Here is an 18667-nt window from a genome sequence, read left to right as displayed (position 1 = left end):
TTGAAATCCCGACTCCCAGGTCATTAATTGGCCAGGAATTTTGCAGCATTTGTAAACCCAGGTGCACTACTTTGGTGCGTTAGACTGTTTATGTGGAAGTGTTTTAAATAGTAAGGTTTTATCAAAAATGTGTGTGTGTAGCATACAACTTGATAAATGAGACTTTGATTATATGGCAGGAATTGTGTAAGAGTTTGTAAACAGATGTTTTGATATAGTTTTTGTTTTTTTTTTGAAGATTATTTTTGGCCTTTTTGCCTTTATTTGATAGGACAGCTTTAAGTGTGAAAGGGGTAGACAGAGAGGATGACATGCAGCAAAAAGCCAAAGTCAAAATCCAACCTGTGGACACTATGACAAGGGTGTTGCCTCCTTACATGGGCTGCCCACTTTACCAACTGAGCTTCTGGGTGTCCCAGTTTTACTTAGGTTAATCTCTGCCCCCTTTACTCCAATTCATCAAGAATTTTGTTCACTGTGATGGCATGTGAAAAAAGAAGTCTTCTTCACAAATTCAACGCACTACGGGGTGAGTAATTGATATGCAAATGATCATTTTGTAGATGAAGAATACATTTAATGAAACACTATATTTAGGTATCATGCTGAATTCATGGGGGAGTGTTCGGGGTGGATGGCAGACATGCAAAGTGCAGTACTGTTGCACCAGAATTCTGATTTGGTGCCCAAAAAAATTGGGGAAAGATCAGGATTTGGTTAAAATGTTAATAGAAAGGTAAAATTGAAAAATAATGCTATAGTCACTATGAGTGGATTGCCTATTTTGGTGGAAACAAATGAAATACGCTGTTAGTGAGCATTTTGCTGATTCGTTCAGTATCAACATTTTTGCAAATTGCCAGGTAGATTTTGATAATTACCAACATTTCCTCATTATTATAATGAAACAATTCAAATCTCTTGGCATTATGGTGCCCTCAAACACATATTCACTGTTTCAAATTAGTGTGTATACAAACATCATTTCCAGGAGACAGGTCTGGTCTGTGTCGCCTACTATCCTTCCTGAAGAGACAGAGAAAGTGGCAAATGGCTAGTCTTATTTCCCTTCGGCTTCCTCTGTAGACGTTTTCAGTGGTTTCACTTCTCTCATAACCTTGACAGGCTGTCAGTGGTGAAAAATGCTCCTGATAGTCATCACCCCCCCAAGGACCCTTTTCCTTTAACATGTTCGGCCTGAGGTCTTGGTTAAAGGTATGTGTTTGTCTGTGCGGATTTTCTCAAGTGAGGCTTTTAACACATTTCTGGAGATGACTCAGTATAAATATTCTCTTCATTTGCATGAGTGTTGTATCTTGGCCAGCATCTGTCCCCCTTAATTATCTGTTTGCTTTTAAAGAAAGGAATTCAGGCTGGATCAGCGTAAAGCCTGGCGATCAGAGGAACAAGGAAGTTTATCAGCCTATCATGAAGAAGTGATCCATTGCAGGTCTTTCTTTTAATAACCATCAGATTGGTTCTTGTAGCATCTGTCTTCAATTAAGGGGCAAGTTGCAGATTCCCATGCGGGAGGTTCATGCTGCGGGTAATGCAGTCATCAGCTGTGGAAACAAATGCTCTCCATTTGTGTGAAATGGCAGCTAGTCCAAGCACAGGTGGCCAGCCTGGCATGAATGTTAGCCTGTATGTAGTGTTTTCTTTAGGATTTGAAATCTGGATGTGCCTCCTCCCTAAGAAAACAAGGATTTGGAATTGCCATATGTCAGCAAACAGAAGGTGAAAGTTAATGAGTAATGATTGTTGAATTTTGTCCAGATGTGTTAAGATTGTGGGTTATCCTTCTTTGCCATGTCCTGCTGGACATTTTCAAGCATTTGCACTCCCTCCACCCAAACCATATTCTACACCCCGCCTTTGACATTGGAAAAACGTGTTTAAGACCCAGACGTCTACAGCATATCTAGGTTTTGAGCCCATTATTCCTAGTCTAGCCTCTCATTGACCAAAAACAGATTAGCATAGTTTTAGCCTGGTCATTAAGCAGGGATAGCTCAGAGGTCATGGTAGGTGGGATTAACAGAGGATTTTATGAGTTCACTGTTCACCGAGACTGAGTTCAAAGCCTGACCCTCGACATGAATTCTGCTCCTGCAGGTTATACAAACTAACCCACCACTTGAAAATCAATTGGTCAAAGGCTGCTTGAGGAGGCTTCATCCTCAAAGAATGTCATTGTAGCAGTGCAGCATTGACTGAGCATAAATCTGCGTGTCTTACAGCCTGTGTTATGCCCTCTGCTCTCAGAAGCCCTTTTCACACATAGATTGTGCTATAGGGTTTGCTATGAAGTTATTTCTTTGCTCTGCCTTCTTCCACCGAAATAAACAATGCCGGCGTCATGCTGCTCCAGTGTGGGATTTTAGATAGTATGCTGGCATCCCCGAAGCAAAAGAGGGGTGATGGGCATGACATGAAACTGACAGCATAAGCCTCTAGTGTGACATATAACTATTATATGGCAACTGATCTCGTCCTCAGCTTGGAGGAAATGGAGCTCCCTGACGTCATTGTTTCCCCAATTTGCGGACATTCATGGCCACTGTTATAAATGGCTAACTGCCATTTGCAATTGTGTCCCCCCCACTTTGCTGGGTTGCACGTATTATACATTGTCAAAACCACGCATCCATCCCACCCATGTTCCTGTCCTGTTGGCTGTCCCTTTTACACAGATGCCGTTTCGGCATGTTACTACCTCCACTGCAGGCTCAAAGTAGAGACGACTCTTTTCCCCTCATTCCGTGACACAATATTCCCGCCTTGAACAGGCAGTGTAAAAGGGGCTGAAGATGTATCAAGATTGTTGATTCCAGTCAGGTCAATGTTAAAGACACAACAGATTAAAATGTATATGTAGGCTGGATAGACCAATGTTTTTCATCAAATGTAAGTGTAATATCATAAAGCCATTGAAATGGATGCTTCTTGTTACCATACGCCCATGCACATCCATGTGTGTCCTTGTGTGTGAGCAGTAGATACAAACAAACGGGGACCCACTCGCAAGGACAGCGCTCCATAGTGATAATGGTCGAATCCTCCACAGGGTATCTTATAAGTAAACATGTCAAACATAGTTTGCTTTTTGAGTCCAAAAAAAAGAACCTCCATTTAATTTTTGTAGGGTTGATGAGATCGTTTGCCTCATTCACTTGTTGTGCTTTGGTGTGGGATGAACAAAAACAATAATAGTTTTACGGCTGCTGACTTTCTTGTCTAGTAAACAAGCTCTACTTGAGTCAAGGCTGCAGCTCCAGGGACTCGACAGTGAAGCACTGATCCTAATGTGTGGATCCAGCTCTGCGACTTTCCTCCTTGCATTCCTGCACATCTTAATTGGCAGACCTCCTGGCAGTGGTCTCGGTTTGGCCTCGGCTGGTCTGGCTGTCAGCTCGGCACAGTGGCCAGTGAGCGCACTATGAACAATGCCCATCCTAATCCCCGAAGAATTCCTGCTTCTCTGATCTAGCTGGCCCAAGAATGTGATGTTTAAAAGGCCGGAGGCTCACCGGGAATCACAGGGAGACGAGTTCTCATGCACAGCCGTCCATGTTAATTTGTTGTAAGGAGCCAGAGAGGCAATGATGTGAGAAACTGGCATCACAGTGCCTCTGAAGGGACCTACCTCATCATTAACAGCACCGCAGACTGGCATGAGGGATTAGAAAAATACATACCACCAGGGGTGAACCTGTAATCTCGCTGGACAGTTACATTGCTAATGAGAGACTTATTTTGATGTGACATGGTTTTATTTGTAACACTTTATTCAACTAATTTGTATAAACATGGAAGGTTTATATAACTTTTTTCAGCTCCTGTGTTTATTTTTTGTTGTTGTTTTATGTAGCATGCATTCATATTTATACTGGTGACCTTTTTGTAAAGCTATTTGAAATACTTTTTTTAAGGTACACATCAATTAAAGATGCATGATTGATATTTTTACAGCTCAAATGGCAGTCAAAAGTCAGATCTTTTAACTTCTACTTTGCAGCTGCTAAATCTCTCGAGCCTTCATTCATGTTAAATTAGACTGTAGTCTAACCTCCTGCCCTCTCTCTACTCATTAGCATGAGCTCATATCACAGTCGCCTCTGCTGCGCATACCTCAGCCCCAGCTTCGCTATATATTAGCAAGTGGCTGGTATGAGCTAAAGCAGAGCAGCGAGCAGTGGAATGGGAAGAATTTCCTTTTTAGTCCTAAATGGACTGTTTACTTTCAGCAAGAAAGCATGGCTCACTTGACAGATTGACACAATAAAAAGTTAAAAAGGATGACAACGTGAAGAAACATAAGGTGTTTTTGTTGAACGTGAGGGATGAAAAAAAAAGTTCTCCTGAATATGATGTAAAACACACTTGATCAAAATCCCACATTATGTTTCTTAGGATTGCTATCAATGTTGTTACGTAAAAACAGAAAGAAACAGAAAACGTAATGCTGTTTCAGCTATTTTAACATGGAGTAGAGTAACTCTAAGCCACTGGAAATCCTCTGCCTTGACTTTTAAAGAATGGAAAGAGGTGTTAAGCACACTGACAGGAAATAAGTGGGTTACCTGTATAGTGGCTTGGAGGGAAGGTCTGTTTAATAAATTATGGGGCTGATTCCTTGCATAATCTTTGGATAAAGGTTGATACAACCCATGTGAGTGTAATGTATATTTGGACCTGGTGCGTAGTGTTTGTGCCAGTGTTGTGGTCAAGACCACCTAAACCGAGACAAAGTCATGACCAAGACCAGAATATATTGATACAGAGACAAGACCAAGACTTTGAGGAGCTGAGACCAAGTAAAGACCAAGACCACATCATTGCGGATCCCATACTGCATGACACACTTATGATAAGATGTGTAAAGTGCAAACCATAGGCCTATTGATCTGAAGAGTCCACATTTCAATTAAACACCCAAAGAAAACAAATAAAGAATTCATTCACCTTTTTTTTGCAATACTCTATATGAGGTTGTGTATATGTCTACCATGAGAAGTGTCTTGATAAAATAATCAAAAGGCATTGCAGGTGAATTTTATGTGTGAGAATTTTCCTTTGTTTTCTGTGAGCAAACAAATGCAGTCACTTAGGAGCTAAATCAACTAAACCATCTTCATTCAAGATTCCCTTTTTGCACTGGTATATAAGTGTTATCCCTGCAGTTTTGACTGGTCTTGAAATAAGATCCAGAGTCCTCCTTGTACAAGACAGAGATAAGACAGATTAAAAATGCATTTGAGTCTGAGACATGAACTTCAAAAATGTGTCTTGAGACCGACCTCAAGTACTACAACATTGGTTTGTGCTATCTACGTATATCTCCAAAGGTGTTGGGTGTTTTCTTGATGTTCCTTGTTTTGTGTTTTGTCTGGCCATATTTTTATTTTGTCGCTGCACTTTGTTATTTCAGTTGTTTAAAAAAATTAAAACATGAAAAGGACTGGACATACCCTAAAAGCAGATATATTTACATCATGTAACTGTAATAATGTAACTGTGATTTCAATGTAAATGTCTGACTAAAACTATAATACCAGCAAAGAAATGTTATTTTTTTTTTTTTTTCCATAAATGTTTTATTATGGTTTTTTTTTCAAAGTGAAACAATTTTCAATTATACTCGTAATTACAAAGTAGTTCAGTATCACATGTTTTGTACAAATATATAGACCAAATATAGAAAAAAGAAAAAAAAAACAATAACAGAAATAAAATAACCCGAAAATAAAACATAAAACAAAATAAAACAGGGCCTTTCACAAACATTACTTCTCTTTGGAGTTTAGGAGGTAATCATCACTAGATACAGTACATGGCTGCAAGGGATTCAAAAATTGGTCAGGTCATCAGAAACATCCAAATCCTTAATAAAGTCAATAAAGGGCCTCCAAATCTTTTCAAATACATGTTGTTTTGATTTATGAATATACGTTATTCTTTCCAAAGGTAAGCTAGTTAACATCTGTTTTAACCATTGGGAAGTGCCAGGTCCATTCATATTTTTCCAATTTAAAGCAATACATCTTTTTGCTATCAATGAGCTGAAATCAATAAAGGTACTTTCTGCTTTACTAAAGTTATGTTTATCCGGATATATAGCCATTATAAATAATTTGGAATCCAGCGTGATCTGTTTTAAAATTATCTTTTCAATTACATTTTTCACTTCTATCCAAAACGTTTTTATTTGACCACATTCCCACATACAGTGTATTAACGTACCTTTTAAGCCACATTTTATACATATATCTGGTATGTTCCTATTGTACTTATTTAATTTCACAGGTGTTGTATATATACGCATTAGCCATTTGAATTGTAATATCCTTAAGCGACTATTAATTGACATTGTATTGACTTTACTGCATGCCCTTTCCCAATCCTGTTCATTGATATTGGCAGATAGGTCTTCGTTCCAAGAAATTAATTTCTTTGTCGAATTTTCTGATGTATTACATAACAACAAATTGTAAAAGTCTGAAATAATACCCTTCCTCAAAGCATTCTTTATAAACAATTTTTCCAGTTGTGTATGAGGAACCTTATTAAGGCCACCTTGATTGGTATTGACAAAACTTCTTAACTGTAAATATTTGAAGTAGTGTTTTCTGTCCAAATTAAACCTCGATTGTAGTTCCCCAAAGGACATAAAAACATCTGACTGTGGAGGGTAAAGGTTACAAATCGTTTTCAGTCCCCTTGATGCCCATATTTTAAATGTTACATCTGCCCTCCCAGGTATAAATGACTGATTACCCCAAACTGGGCTAAACTGTGACAAAAAGTTTGACTCATTCAGGTATTTTCTGACAACATTCCAGATTTTTACCATGTGTTTCAGAATCGGATTTCTGATCTAGAAATGTTATTTTTAATGAGAACCCACCAAGAATGACAAAGATTGCCGTATTATATGTATTGTATGTATGTCTGAACTCTTTATGACCCTTTATGTTTTGTTTTGTCAGCTCCAGAGGCCTGAGTGCCATGCCAGAGGGGTCCCATTCTGCTCTCCACCAGGGCCCAATGGGGGAAGGTAAGATCACGGTAGTTACAATGAGCATAAACCATGCTCTGATAATTATTGCCCATGAATTGACCAGTCTTACAGCACAGAGTTTTAATAAGTCTGGTTATTCCTGATGGTATATCTGGTTACTCAGGGCAGTGTACTAACAAAACACAGAAGTACAGCAGAGGTAAGTGGAAAAATGCTGAAAATGGAGGAAAAGAGGAAATGTAGAGGCATGAGCTCAGAGAGCAATGAACTCCCCTCCTACAGTCCAGAGTGGCAGAGAGGCTCTTTGTGTGGCTGTGGAGCTCGGCCAACCGCTTTCATACAGCTGAAAACCCTGAACACTTGCACATCAAACCAGAATGTGTCAGAAACACAGACAGCCAAGATGGTTGGTCTAGCCAGTGGTGCTGACCTTGTATGCTGGGGGCCACTCAAATTACATATTATTTTAGTGTTCATTATCTTCAGTTGCAGAGCCACAGCATTGACACAGGGCCTCTTTGTATCTGTTTGCCTACTCTGTCCCTCAACCCCCCCTCCGCCCCTCCACTCCTCCGCTCTTCTCTGAACAAATTTGGCTCTGGGCTTCCACTTTGGCTGAAGAATACCAGTGTGTCAATGGTTCCCTTTTTCTTCTGCGCTTGTCCCTTTGGTTCAGCTTTGGCCAGTGGAGGCTTTTGGCTGAGGGAGACGTGTGCCGCCCTCATGAAAATTTGTGTCTCTGTTTCCTCAAAAGGCCACTCTGCACCGACTACATGTTCTCACAGCTCATTTTGTAGGTCAGATATCCAGTGCGAAATCACTTTGGCATGACAGAACAACCACTTGTAGTTGAAACATTTTCAGATTCATTTTGTTGGAGTTAAATTGTGACTGACCTATTACTAACCCCACCCCCTCACCCCCCACCCCCTCTACCTGCTGTGGATGGATGGATGGTAATTAAGGGGCAGGGCTGCTGGTTATGTGCTATCTGTGTGAGGTGATGAGTGGATGTGGTTAACAGGCAAGAGGAATGCATATGATGAAAGGAAGAACCCCTCTTTAGGCAGAATAAACAATAAAAAGGTTGTTGTGCCTATGCAGCTCCAATTCCTTTATAGAGTTTTGAAGTGAAAAGAAGTAATGTTGATAATTTTCACCACCAGCAGGCTTCAGATGGCACTTTGCATTATGAGACAAAACCAGCATAAAGGGAAATATTTCAGTTCTGCTTAGGGATGCCAGTTTTGGTTCATTTTGAAAATTTTAAATTGAGGCCTACCACCACTGCCCCTATTTGTTGCCAGGAAAAACCCTGGTATTGATAATAATGATGATGATGATGATGATGATGATGATGATGATGATGATGATGATGATGATCTAGTGACAGTAGCTTCTAGCAGTACATATTGTAATTGTGTGCTTATATTGCCGGTCCTGATGCTGCATTATTGTGACTGTCATGACCTGTTGATGGGGATGCATACTACATTGGAAATTGTTATTTTATCAGGAGATGTTGTCATGTTCACTAAATTATTACAGGCCCTATGAAATTATGGTGGACACTCATTAATATGCTCCTGTGAAGCTTGAATGTGCATAGGTGTAAGTCACCCTGTGCACAGAGCAGTGTCTGTTGTTTGTTTCTTTGTCACTGTTTGTACTTTTATGTGTTTTTTCTGTGTTAACACTCGCCTCAACACAAATTGCCCTCTGGGGCAAAAAATTAAGTTCAATTAAATTGTATCTGCACTTCATTTTTCCAGAAGAATTGGCTTACGGGTCCATTCACAAGACCCCTTCATACTTTCCACCAAAGCTAAACTTTTATCTCCACATGTGAAATTTATCAGGTGAAAAATATAATGTACGTCTAACCTTTCAGCCCAATGACAGTGGACCAGCCAGCCATCAACAGACCTAAGGCAGATTGAAGCATCTCTCTCTAAAGATAAGGGTTCCCTCTGACCTACTTAACCCCGCGTAGGAATGTAGCTGTGTGTGCAGAATGTACAGCTTTAAAGGGATTCTGGGGGGACGGATGGATCATCTCCATTCACTGCAGCTTTTCCAGACCAGTGGGCATAGGGTTGTGGATATAGATGTATGATGGCAGGGATGGCTGCGTCTCTGAGTGGGCTTGTCAATGGAGCTCTTGGACTGGAACTCTTTTTCTGCTTAATCGCCTGCAGCATTAATCTCGAGCAGGTTAGCCTACAGCAACTCCTGTTCAAGTTTTGCAGTCATGCACCGACACTCACTGAAACTCCTGACAGCCCCTTACCCTGTATGTCCACAACATCTTACTAGTGTTGCGTAAGATTTATGTAAATCCTTACATAATATAGCTACGATTGTACTCCACATTCACTGTATTTCATTTCATTGTTTGGCTCAGACTCCCGTAGTCCTAACAAAAGAATTTATTTCAATGTAAATTATTTTACAGCCTCCTACAATGGCATTCCTCCTATAGAGTTCTTCCGGTGGATTAACCACATTAGTTACAGGCTCTCAACTTTGCGTGTCCCTGTCAGATGGCCTCTTAGAAACTCATTTGAATCAATAAAAGTCTATCAGCTTCCTCCATATCACTTAACATTCAGCTGATGTTTTGTAAGCAGACATCGGAATATTTTAGTGACACTGCGGATGTGAAGCTAAACATAATAATTAATTTAATTTATTACAGCATAACAAAAACAAACATGTTCTGTGTTTACAAATGCACACAACAGACAGGGAAGTAAAGTAAAGCAGGCTGTCAAATTCCTCATTTGACTGCTGTGTTATTTAAGGTCTTCACCACAGGAGAGACAGCATCACTCCTGTTTTGATGCAGCATGCGATAAACAGCTTGATGTGAAGTAAATAAAGCATCCTTCCCTGACCTTTACCCCTCCACACTTCACACAGCTGTCCTGCCACCAGCCCGTGTGGACTCTGCAGAGAGGCGCTAACAGGACAGCAGTCTGGTTGTATAAATTGGTGGTAAAGTTTACAATGAACTCACACCTCAGGGCCCAGATGGTGTGTTTGTGTGTGCGTGTGTGTGTGAGTGTTATCCAGAGGAAATGTGAGTTTTGAATGGATTCAAAGCAGGCTGTGTGCTAGTGGCCTGAAGGGCTCTTAGAGGGGGGGCTTGTTGATGGAGGAGTTTCCTAAGTGGATCATCACATGCCTATGCACTGAGGTTAGCTGGCACAGCTGGATCCTTTAATAGCCAAGGTTTGGTGCAGGAGAGGGCTACAAGATTAAATTTGAGCTTTTTGAGGAGTTTTGTCCTTTTGTTACTTTGAGAATCCTGTTCTCTGAAAAAAATGTCACGTCATGATGTGTTTTGCCCTTCCTTCCATACTGGTTTATATTTTTGTGTCTAAATGGGGTCTCAATGGCCATGGAAAACTTGGAAAAGGCTTGAAAATTCAATATCGCACTTTCCTTGCCTGGAAAAGTCATAGAATTAGTAAAAATTAGTGATGCAGCATATATTTTTACCGATATGCAATATGACTTATTTTATACCCCTTTCCTCCCAAAATTGCTGCATGCATGCAGGTTTTTCAAACACAGATAAACCTGCTAAAAACGGGCTATAAAGTACATTCCCATTTCCAGTAGCAGATTTGTGTACAGGGCACCGCAGCCATGCAGCAGACAAGTTTGCCCTTTTGTGTGTGTGCAGGTGGATTTGTTTGGTGTGTCAGTCCGATGTCACAGACATATCGGAGAACAGGTAAACAGTAGACAAAAGCATGGACAGATGTCTGTGAAAACTTCCCGGTGGTTATTTTTTTCTTTATACATATTTCTTTCTTATTCAGTCTCTCTTTCAAACTTGGTGCAGACTTATTTGGATCAGTGTTTTAGCGCTGCTTAGGAGGTGACACAGGGTAATTAGTGGTGGCACATCATTGCATCGTGCCAGTTAAGGAGCTGAAATTAACGCATTCATCCAAATGTTGTGTCCCCATCAATGCCAATCAGAGCTCGAGGAGATAAAATAAATACCCGTGACTACTGCAAAGTCATTTGACCAGGGTATGAATGAAGATGTACACTTTCCCATTGCATTAAAAAGCCTGATGTTAGTGGGTGTTAGTGGGTTTTTTATGCAGTGGGAATGAGGCTTTAATGATCATCAAGTCCCTTTGTAACATCATATAATGCATACTCTTAACATGATTGCCACCAGCAGATGAAGACATAAAATACAATACTCTTCAAAGTATATATATATATATATGCAGATATAATTGTGTATCCTTAGTTAAAATTGAAAGTTTTGAAAAAGTCATGGAATTTTGTAGTGTGTAATGAAATCGATTGCCAAGTAATTTTACATAATAGCAAATTTGTAGCTGTCGATGTAATGTAGCTTTAATCTGCATCGATGTGTGATGTTTTGTCTACCATCGAGTACGTTTCTTCATTTTCTTCCCCTAATTCATCTCTCCCTTCATGTATGTCAGCTAGCTGAAATTATGTGTGAAACAAGATTTGATATGATTGAAAAACACTCTGCTCTTGAGGCAAGAAAAAAATGTATTACAGGTCCTTGAAAAGTCATGAAAAAGTTTAGAAATTTTGTCCATGAAAATGTGTAGGAACCCTGTATAAAGTTGAACTTAATATGAAAGTTCAGATTCTTGACTCTTGTGTAAGCTTTTCTGGGTATTTCGCCATCGTAGGTTATCTGATCCAAGAGAACATTTTTCACACAAAACATATCAGGAATCATCTTGATATTTAACTGTGCTTGTGAATGACTAAAATGTGTAGACTACACAAAGCACAGTTTCACTTTTAAACACACAGAATTCCCCCCAAAACTTCCCAGCATAACGTTTTGACCTTGGCTGCTGATGTGGAATGCAGGTTCAGTTTGCGTGTGTGCTCAGCCTCTGTAGTCCGCTGCGGTTTATTTACCAACCTTCAGGTTGATTATTAACACAGCATTAAAAGTTCCATGTGAGGCCAAAGGCAGTTGTAAATCAAACCATCTATAAAGGACTTTTTCAAGAAAAAACCCTTGAAGTGACCTAAATTCTTTCCTCCATCAAGGGATAAGACATCAATCCAGGCCATCGGTCTCAGTGTCTAATCACCAGTGTTCTGTCTCATGCTGTTTGATAATGGTCTGTGAAGATTCGGGGCCTAATCCTCGGAGGCACCCTCTGTGCTTGTGCCTCCTGCTCTCCTCGGGGGCAGCCATTCACCGTTGCCAGGTGGGGAGGAGTTTTTCCCAAGGGGATCAGTGTAAGACTACCTCCCTGTCTCCTAACAGCCACCGGGGGAGGAGTTGAGTGCCAGAGGTTTTTGAGGGGTGTTGAAGATGGAAGTACAGAGTGGATCTTAAGGAGCGGAAGGGCTTTATTAAGATGTAGGCCTATTGCAAAACACGGTTCCCTCTTTATTCCCCGAAGGGAAACAAGGTCATTCACTGTGCACTTGGCCCTGAAAGAGTTAGCAGATTAGCAGTTGCCTCAAGAGCCAGTTTGAAGTTGTTGTTTTTTTTTCTTAGGTTGTGAGTGAATATACTAATCTGCCAATTAGGGACAAGGATTTTCCACCTTGTTACATGCTTTTATGTGGGAGATGAAAGTTTTTTTTACGGCCAGTGGGAATCGCCACAAAACATTACAGTGAAGAGAACAGGAGTTGAAACAATGTTTTTGTCTAGAGAGATATGTTGCAAAAAAAGTTGTAAACTGATTAGACTTGAAGGAAATACTTCACCTACAAAATGACCATTTTTATATTCATTACTCACCCCATGTTACATTGAATTTACAAAGAAAACATTTGAACTTGTGCAATCCAATGGGTTGCTCAGGCGGGCCATCGTACGTGTGTGAGACTGTTTATGCAGAAGTGTTTCAAATGTAACATTTTAGCCAACATGGATGTGTTTGGGAAGTTTTGAGCATTCAACTGGATAAATGATACTTGGATTACACTGCATGAGTTGTGTAAGAATTTGTAAATGGATGTTTTGATATAGTTTTACTGTTATTTTATGTGGCACCCCTATACTTCAATTCATCAAGAATGTTCCCTGGTTTTTGGATTCTTTGTTCACTATGGAGACATAGGACAAAAACAAAGTTTTCTTCATGAATTCAATGTAACATGAGGTAAATAACTAATATTCAGATGATCATTTTATGGATGAAGTACTTCTTAAAGTTGGTGAAGATCATGAGCACTTGCAGAAAAAGGAGCACCTTTTTAGTCCTGAGGGGAATTAAGTAATGTATGAAGCTGTCAAGACAGTGCCAGGCACCTAGTAAACAAGGAATGCTTTTCCCAGATGACTCAACGTGATGAAGCCGAACTCTGAAATTACCAATATTTCAGAGGTTTATTTACCGTAATTTATCGGGCAGTTGTAGGTATGATCAAGCTAGTGTCTAGGAAGGAATATGGCAAGATGGCTTAAGGTGTGATTCATTGTCCCCTGTGTTCAAATTCATCACCTATTGATACATGAGTCAGTGTGAATCAAGCAGGAGCGGCTGTGTGCAGTATTACTAACAGAGCAGGCAGGGGCTTGTTTCTTGCAGTGGGATGTTCTGTCTACAGTGCTGTCACTCTTTCCGAAAAAGGCTTAACACTGTTATCTGCTATCACTTCTCCAGTGGAGAGAGAAAGTCCTTTTCTGACACAAAGTGCTCCTGCAGTTTTAGGATAAACATTTGCATGCTGAACATGGATATAGTCTGTGTTGTTCCTGTTTCTTTGCCCCTGATTTGGTTAGACAACATAAGTCCACAAGCTAGACAGAATCACAAAGGGGGAACCAGCTCTGTCTTTTTTTTTTTTTTTTTTTTTTTTACAGTTCTCATAGCCATACCCAATTGTGGGAGAAAATTGAACTGGGGTTCGCAGGTATTAAATCTTAAAATAGTCATGAAGGTGTGTCTGAGACAGCACCTCTTTTAGCTGTGCGCACACACTCATTGTTCATCATAATAAAAGTGTGGTCACAGAAACTGGAGAGATTGGAGAAGGTGCTTTAGAAATAATCCAGGACTTTGACACCTTGGTATTGGTTGGTACATCTCATCACTCATACATTTAAAAGGTATGTGAGGACTGACTTATAGGAATTACAGTTTTGCTGTAAATAATTTAAACATAATAATTCAATTTGACAGGAATAATTATTAACTCTTGTTGATGCTTGTAACATTTTCCATTGCGCACCATCATATTTCAGTTTACATTGTTATTACCGTTGTTTGTTTCCTAATACCGTACTTCAAGTAGACATTGTGTTGCTCTTAAGTAATGCTCTGCACTCACAAAACTTTTTATTGACGCCTTGTTGTGAGTGCAAAACAGCAGTTGGACAAGCTAGGTATATGTGGACGGGGCAGTTTTAGATGTTGGAGGAAAAAAAAAGCTATAGCTTGTCCCAGGTAAAATTTGCATGGAGGCTGGTTTGCATGAACTGATGAAATGCGAGTCACATCATCACAGCGGTTTTGCAACACACTATTAACGTCAGAGCTACATGCTGTGGCTTATCATGTTCTCAGAAATGGTGTTAACATCCAGCTGGAAAATGTGTTGCTCTGATATGATAATGTCAGGTAAGGTTATGGTAGGAACATTAGTGTCTGTTTCTTGGATATGCCTGCCATTAAACAAGCATACTAAGATTGGTTTTACGCAAGCCAGAGAATTTACTTTCTGAAGGATTGCTTTGTGTCTCACACACCAAAAGCTTGAGACAGATACAGATCGTCTCTGTCATACATGTGTCTGCAGCCTTAACTTAACAACCAGGTGCTGGGGTTTTCATTTCAGTGTTTCTACTCACCTTCTGCACCACCTTATTAGGTACTGCATGTCATTCATGTAACCATGATGTCAGAGGCGGACAAGTTTATGAACTGTCTGCATTGTCAAAGGCATGATAAGCCCAGACTGAAATGGAAACAAGCGCAGACTTCACATTATTAGTTCCAGACTGATTAGTCATGGAGCCCCTCGGTGAGTGAACTGGGAGTCTGCTTTCTGCAGAAGCATTTACCTGAAATCACTTGTCATACCCCTGACAAACATTTCTTTATCATTCATATCCCTGAAACTCAATGGTTATATCAAGTTAAGGGACTGAATCCAGGACAGGTATGATATCTTGTATGACTTTTTCATAACATATGGTGTCTCCATATACTTAAAAGGCATTAAATATTTCTAAATTTGAATTCATGAGATCTAAATTATTTAACATTTATTCTATTTTTTTCATCCCATCTTTAACTCTTTGAAATACTTGCACTTACCTATTTGCAGTACTAGATTAATTTACATTTAACAATATTCCCACATTAAACCTCTGCGAAAGACTACACGTATACTAACCCTTATACTTAACTGCAAGGTTTGAATAAGATTAAGATGATTTGTCCAAAAATAAGTCTAAAATTTCATTTAAAAATTATCTTTAAAATGGCTTAAAAGCATCAGAATTAAGTGTGTGACACCTGTAGACACCTGTACCATCTAGAAACACTGAACAACTCCATTAATAATACATAGTTTTTTTGTTACATGTTATATTAGCATACACCAGCGCTGCATTAAAATGAACCACTGTCATGCGGATTTGGATTTGGGGAAACAACAAAAGAGACGAGAAGGTCCTTAACGCACCTTTGTCTGTAAATGTTAACCACGGCTTAACAGCCAGGAAACTGGAATTCAAAGAATTACAATGAGGGGTTAGGAGTTTTCTTTCTGCCATTCCAAACATTTTCCTTTTAGCAACACTATGAGTAATGTTTTCACACACAAGCAGCTGACATAATGTAATCCATTAATAATAACGCAGTCTTTACACACTCAGTTAACAGTATTGCTGGTGATTTTGTTGAGACTAAAGGGACTTTAAAAAAACAGTGTGAGTTATTTAAGTTAAGAGGCAGCCTGGAGTGTAGTCCAAATACTATACTATCTCTCTAGCCTTGACTTGGTTAATGGTTATGTCTGTGAGTTAACAACTGTATTGATGTTGTCCTGAGACAAGGAGAGTGTTGTGTTTTGTTGAGGCAGTGTACTGTGAAAATTGTGGTGTGTGAATGTGAAAATCTATGGCTTAACCGAAATGGAAACGTTGCTCTGGACTGTATACTTAATTGTGTAACCAGTCTGTGAAAGACACGATTTATCGGGTCTGTCCACTGAGCTGTTGAGAAAGAAGTGTTTGGGAGGTTTTGTCAATAGATACAAATATGCTGCTTAAAGGGACAGTTAACTCCCTAAATTAAAAATACACCTTTTCCTCTTACTTGTAGTGCTGTTTGTTAATCTAGGTTTTTTTGATGCTGGGTGTGAGATATCGGCTGTCTGCCTTCTCTCCAATTTAGTGGAACAAGTTGGCACTCGGCTTGTTGTGCTCAAAGCACCAAAAAAAAAAAAAAAAAAAAAAAGAAAACGTTTAAAAAATCTTTTGTGATCTCTTTTCAGAAATCACAACCACACAACCGATACCAACAAACGTTTTTCTTTCTATTGAAGTACACTTACTAACAATATCACTGCACAGAAGTGCACATCTACTGCTGAACAAAGACTTATGTTCATGACACTACAAGATGAAAACATTAATGGTGTCCTCCTCGGCTGAGCTATAACTAGCTCAGTGATGCTAGGTGAGCTTGAAGTGCACACTTTGTTCTTTGCGGTGATGGGGTTGGTGGATGAAGTTCGGGAGAGAGAAAGTAGTTCTTCCGTGAAACTGCTCACAACAAGGTCTGTTGATTATCTTCAGTAACCAGTCTAATGATTTCTGGAAAGAGACATTGTTGTTGAATTTTCCAAAAGTGTTTCTTGGCACTTTGAGCACCACAAGCCAAGTGCCATCTGGTTCCGTTATATTGGAGAGAATGCAAACATCTCTATGGTCGATGTCTCCAACACTCAGCAGCTCATAAGAAAACTATATGGATTGATGAACAGCACTAGAGGTAAGAGGAAAAACGTGTATTTGGATTTCAGGGTTAACTGTCCTTTTTAACTATGAAGGTATAAAGCAGTCATACCCTTGTATGTGACTTCTAAACAATCTGAAGTCATGCTCAGTAAATACATTAAAACCCTGAAGCACTTAAGTTCTTCTTAGCTGAATCTGACTTCTACTTGCACATGTTTTAGCTGCCTTGTTTTCTTTGATCAGTGTGAAATAAAGCCCATTTTCCAAAAATTTCTTCTCCTTCAACACCTAAGAACAGTTAACACTCATTTTATGCTGAAAATGTGAATTGTATTGTAAAAAGGTGTTAAAAAGTGTAAGTTTGTGTGCAGATGTTATATTTGACTGACTTCGCCAATTGGTAGTTTTGTAGAAAACAGATGGTTTAAACTAGTGTGCACTGCTCTCTGCCCCTGCTATGGTGGTTTCTTTTTTATAGACATTTCCCTGCTGTAATTGCCAAGACATCATTGGCATTTGGGCTTTAGGATGAATTCCAAAAACTATTTTTCCTACCAATAAAGTTAATGGTAACAAATGTGGCCTTACAGCAGTCAGAAAGCTGTGCTTATCTTTGATCAGTCTCAGAAGGGAAAAATGCTTAAATGTTAAGTATGTATATTCACTTTCCCATGGTTTGCCATCAAGGCAATGGCTTTAACACTGCAAAGACATCGACAGTTGTTCAGCCAACAAATGCAAACAAACTGTGACACAGCTGACACATGAGCCCTTTTAACACAAATTGCACTATTCAGTCCCTTATTTGCACCGTCTTTGCATTTTTACACAGAACCAAACAATAGCGGCATTATCCCGCTCCAGTGTTTGATTTTAGGCAGCATGCTGGCATGACAGAATCAAAAGAGGTGCGTGGGTGAGACATTTAACACAACTGCATCTGCCTCCAATGGGACATATAATAATAATATAATAATAATACAGTATAACATATGTATCTGCAGTGCTCTCTAAACCATAACAATGGAATAACATGTTAATAACAATTACTTACTGTCTCTGTTATATGGTGGCTGATCATGTCCTCTGCTTGGAGGGTAAAGAAGTCCCTTATCTCATTGTTTCCCAATTCTTGGTCATCTTCGGCTGCTGTTCTCTGTCTTTGAGCTAACTGCTAACTGCTTAAAACTACTTTACACATCTCCTTTGTGGGTCACACATGTAACATGCTGTCAAAATGTCACATCTGTCACACCTATGGTCCTGTCCTGCCAGCTGTCGTTTTTGCACAGACGTTATTTCAGTGCTGTTACTGCTCTTTTGATGGCAAAAATGATGAGACAACGCTGTCCCTCCATTTTGGCAATCATACTTTTTATATAGAACAGACAGGCGGCATGACGGCGCTACATTCCAGCCTTGACCAGGCGGTGTAAAGGGGACCACAGAAATGCACACTAGAGATGTACACAGATCACATAAGATGGCAATAACAAATAACATGAAAAAAAAAAATCTTTTAAGGTCCTGTCTGTAGGATTTAGGGACATCTATTTGCAGAAGTGATATATTATGTTGTCATCATTAGTTTATAGTCATCAGAAAATAAGAATCTTTGTGTTTAAGTTTGTTACATACAGAGCGGGTCTTCTTTCCCAGAGTCCGCAATGTTGTTTCTACAGTAGTACAGAACA

The 18667-nt window shown here is 39.5% G+C and overlaps 1 protein-coding gene across 3 annotated transcripts in view; it reads left to right on the top strand.

Moving 5' to 3' along the window:
- The window catches only part of LOC121953469 (pleckstrin homology domain-containing family G member 3), a 45278-nt gene that overhangs the window by 4030 nt on the left and 22581 nt on the right, over positions 1 to 18667 (top strand). For all 3 annotated transcript variants that reach the window (XM_042500595.1, XM_042500594.1, XM_042500593.1), the window contains exon 2: positions 6990 to 7057. In XM_042500595.1, the coding sequence (XP_042356529.1) occupies positions 7009 to 7057 (49 nt within the window). In that variant the 5' untranslated portion in view covers positions 6990 to 7008. The remainder of the gene's footprint in view (positions 1 to 6989; positions 7058 to 18667) is intronic.

The sequence above is a fragment of the Plectropomus leopardus genome, chromosome 14, assembly GCF_008729295.1.
Source record: "Plectropomus leopardus isolate mb chromosome 14, YSFRI_Pleo_2.0, whole genome shotgun sequence".
In the NCBI taxonomy this organism is placed as follows: Eukaryota; Metazoa; Chordata; class Actinopteri; order Perciformes; family Serranidae; genus Plectropomus; species Plectropomus leopardus.
This window is presented reverse-complemented; position numbering and strand designations above follow the sequence as displayed.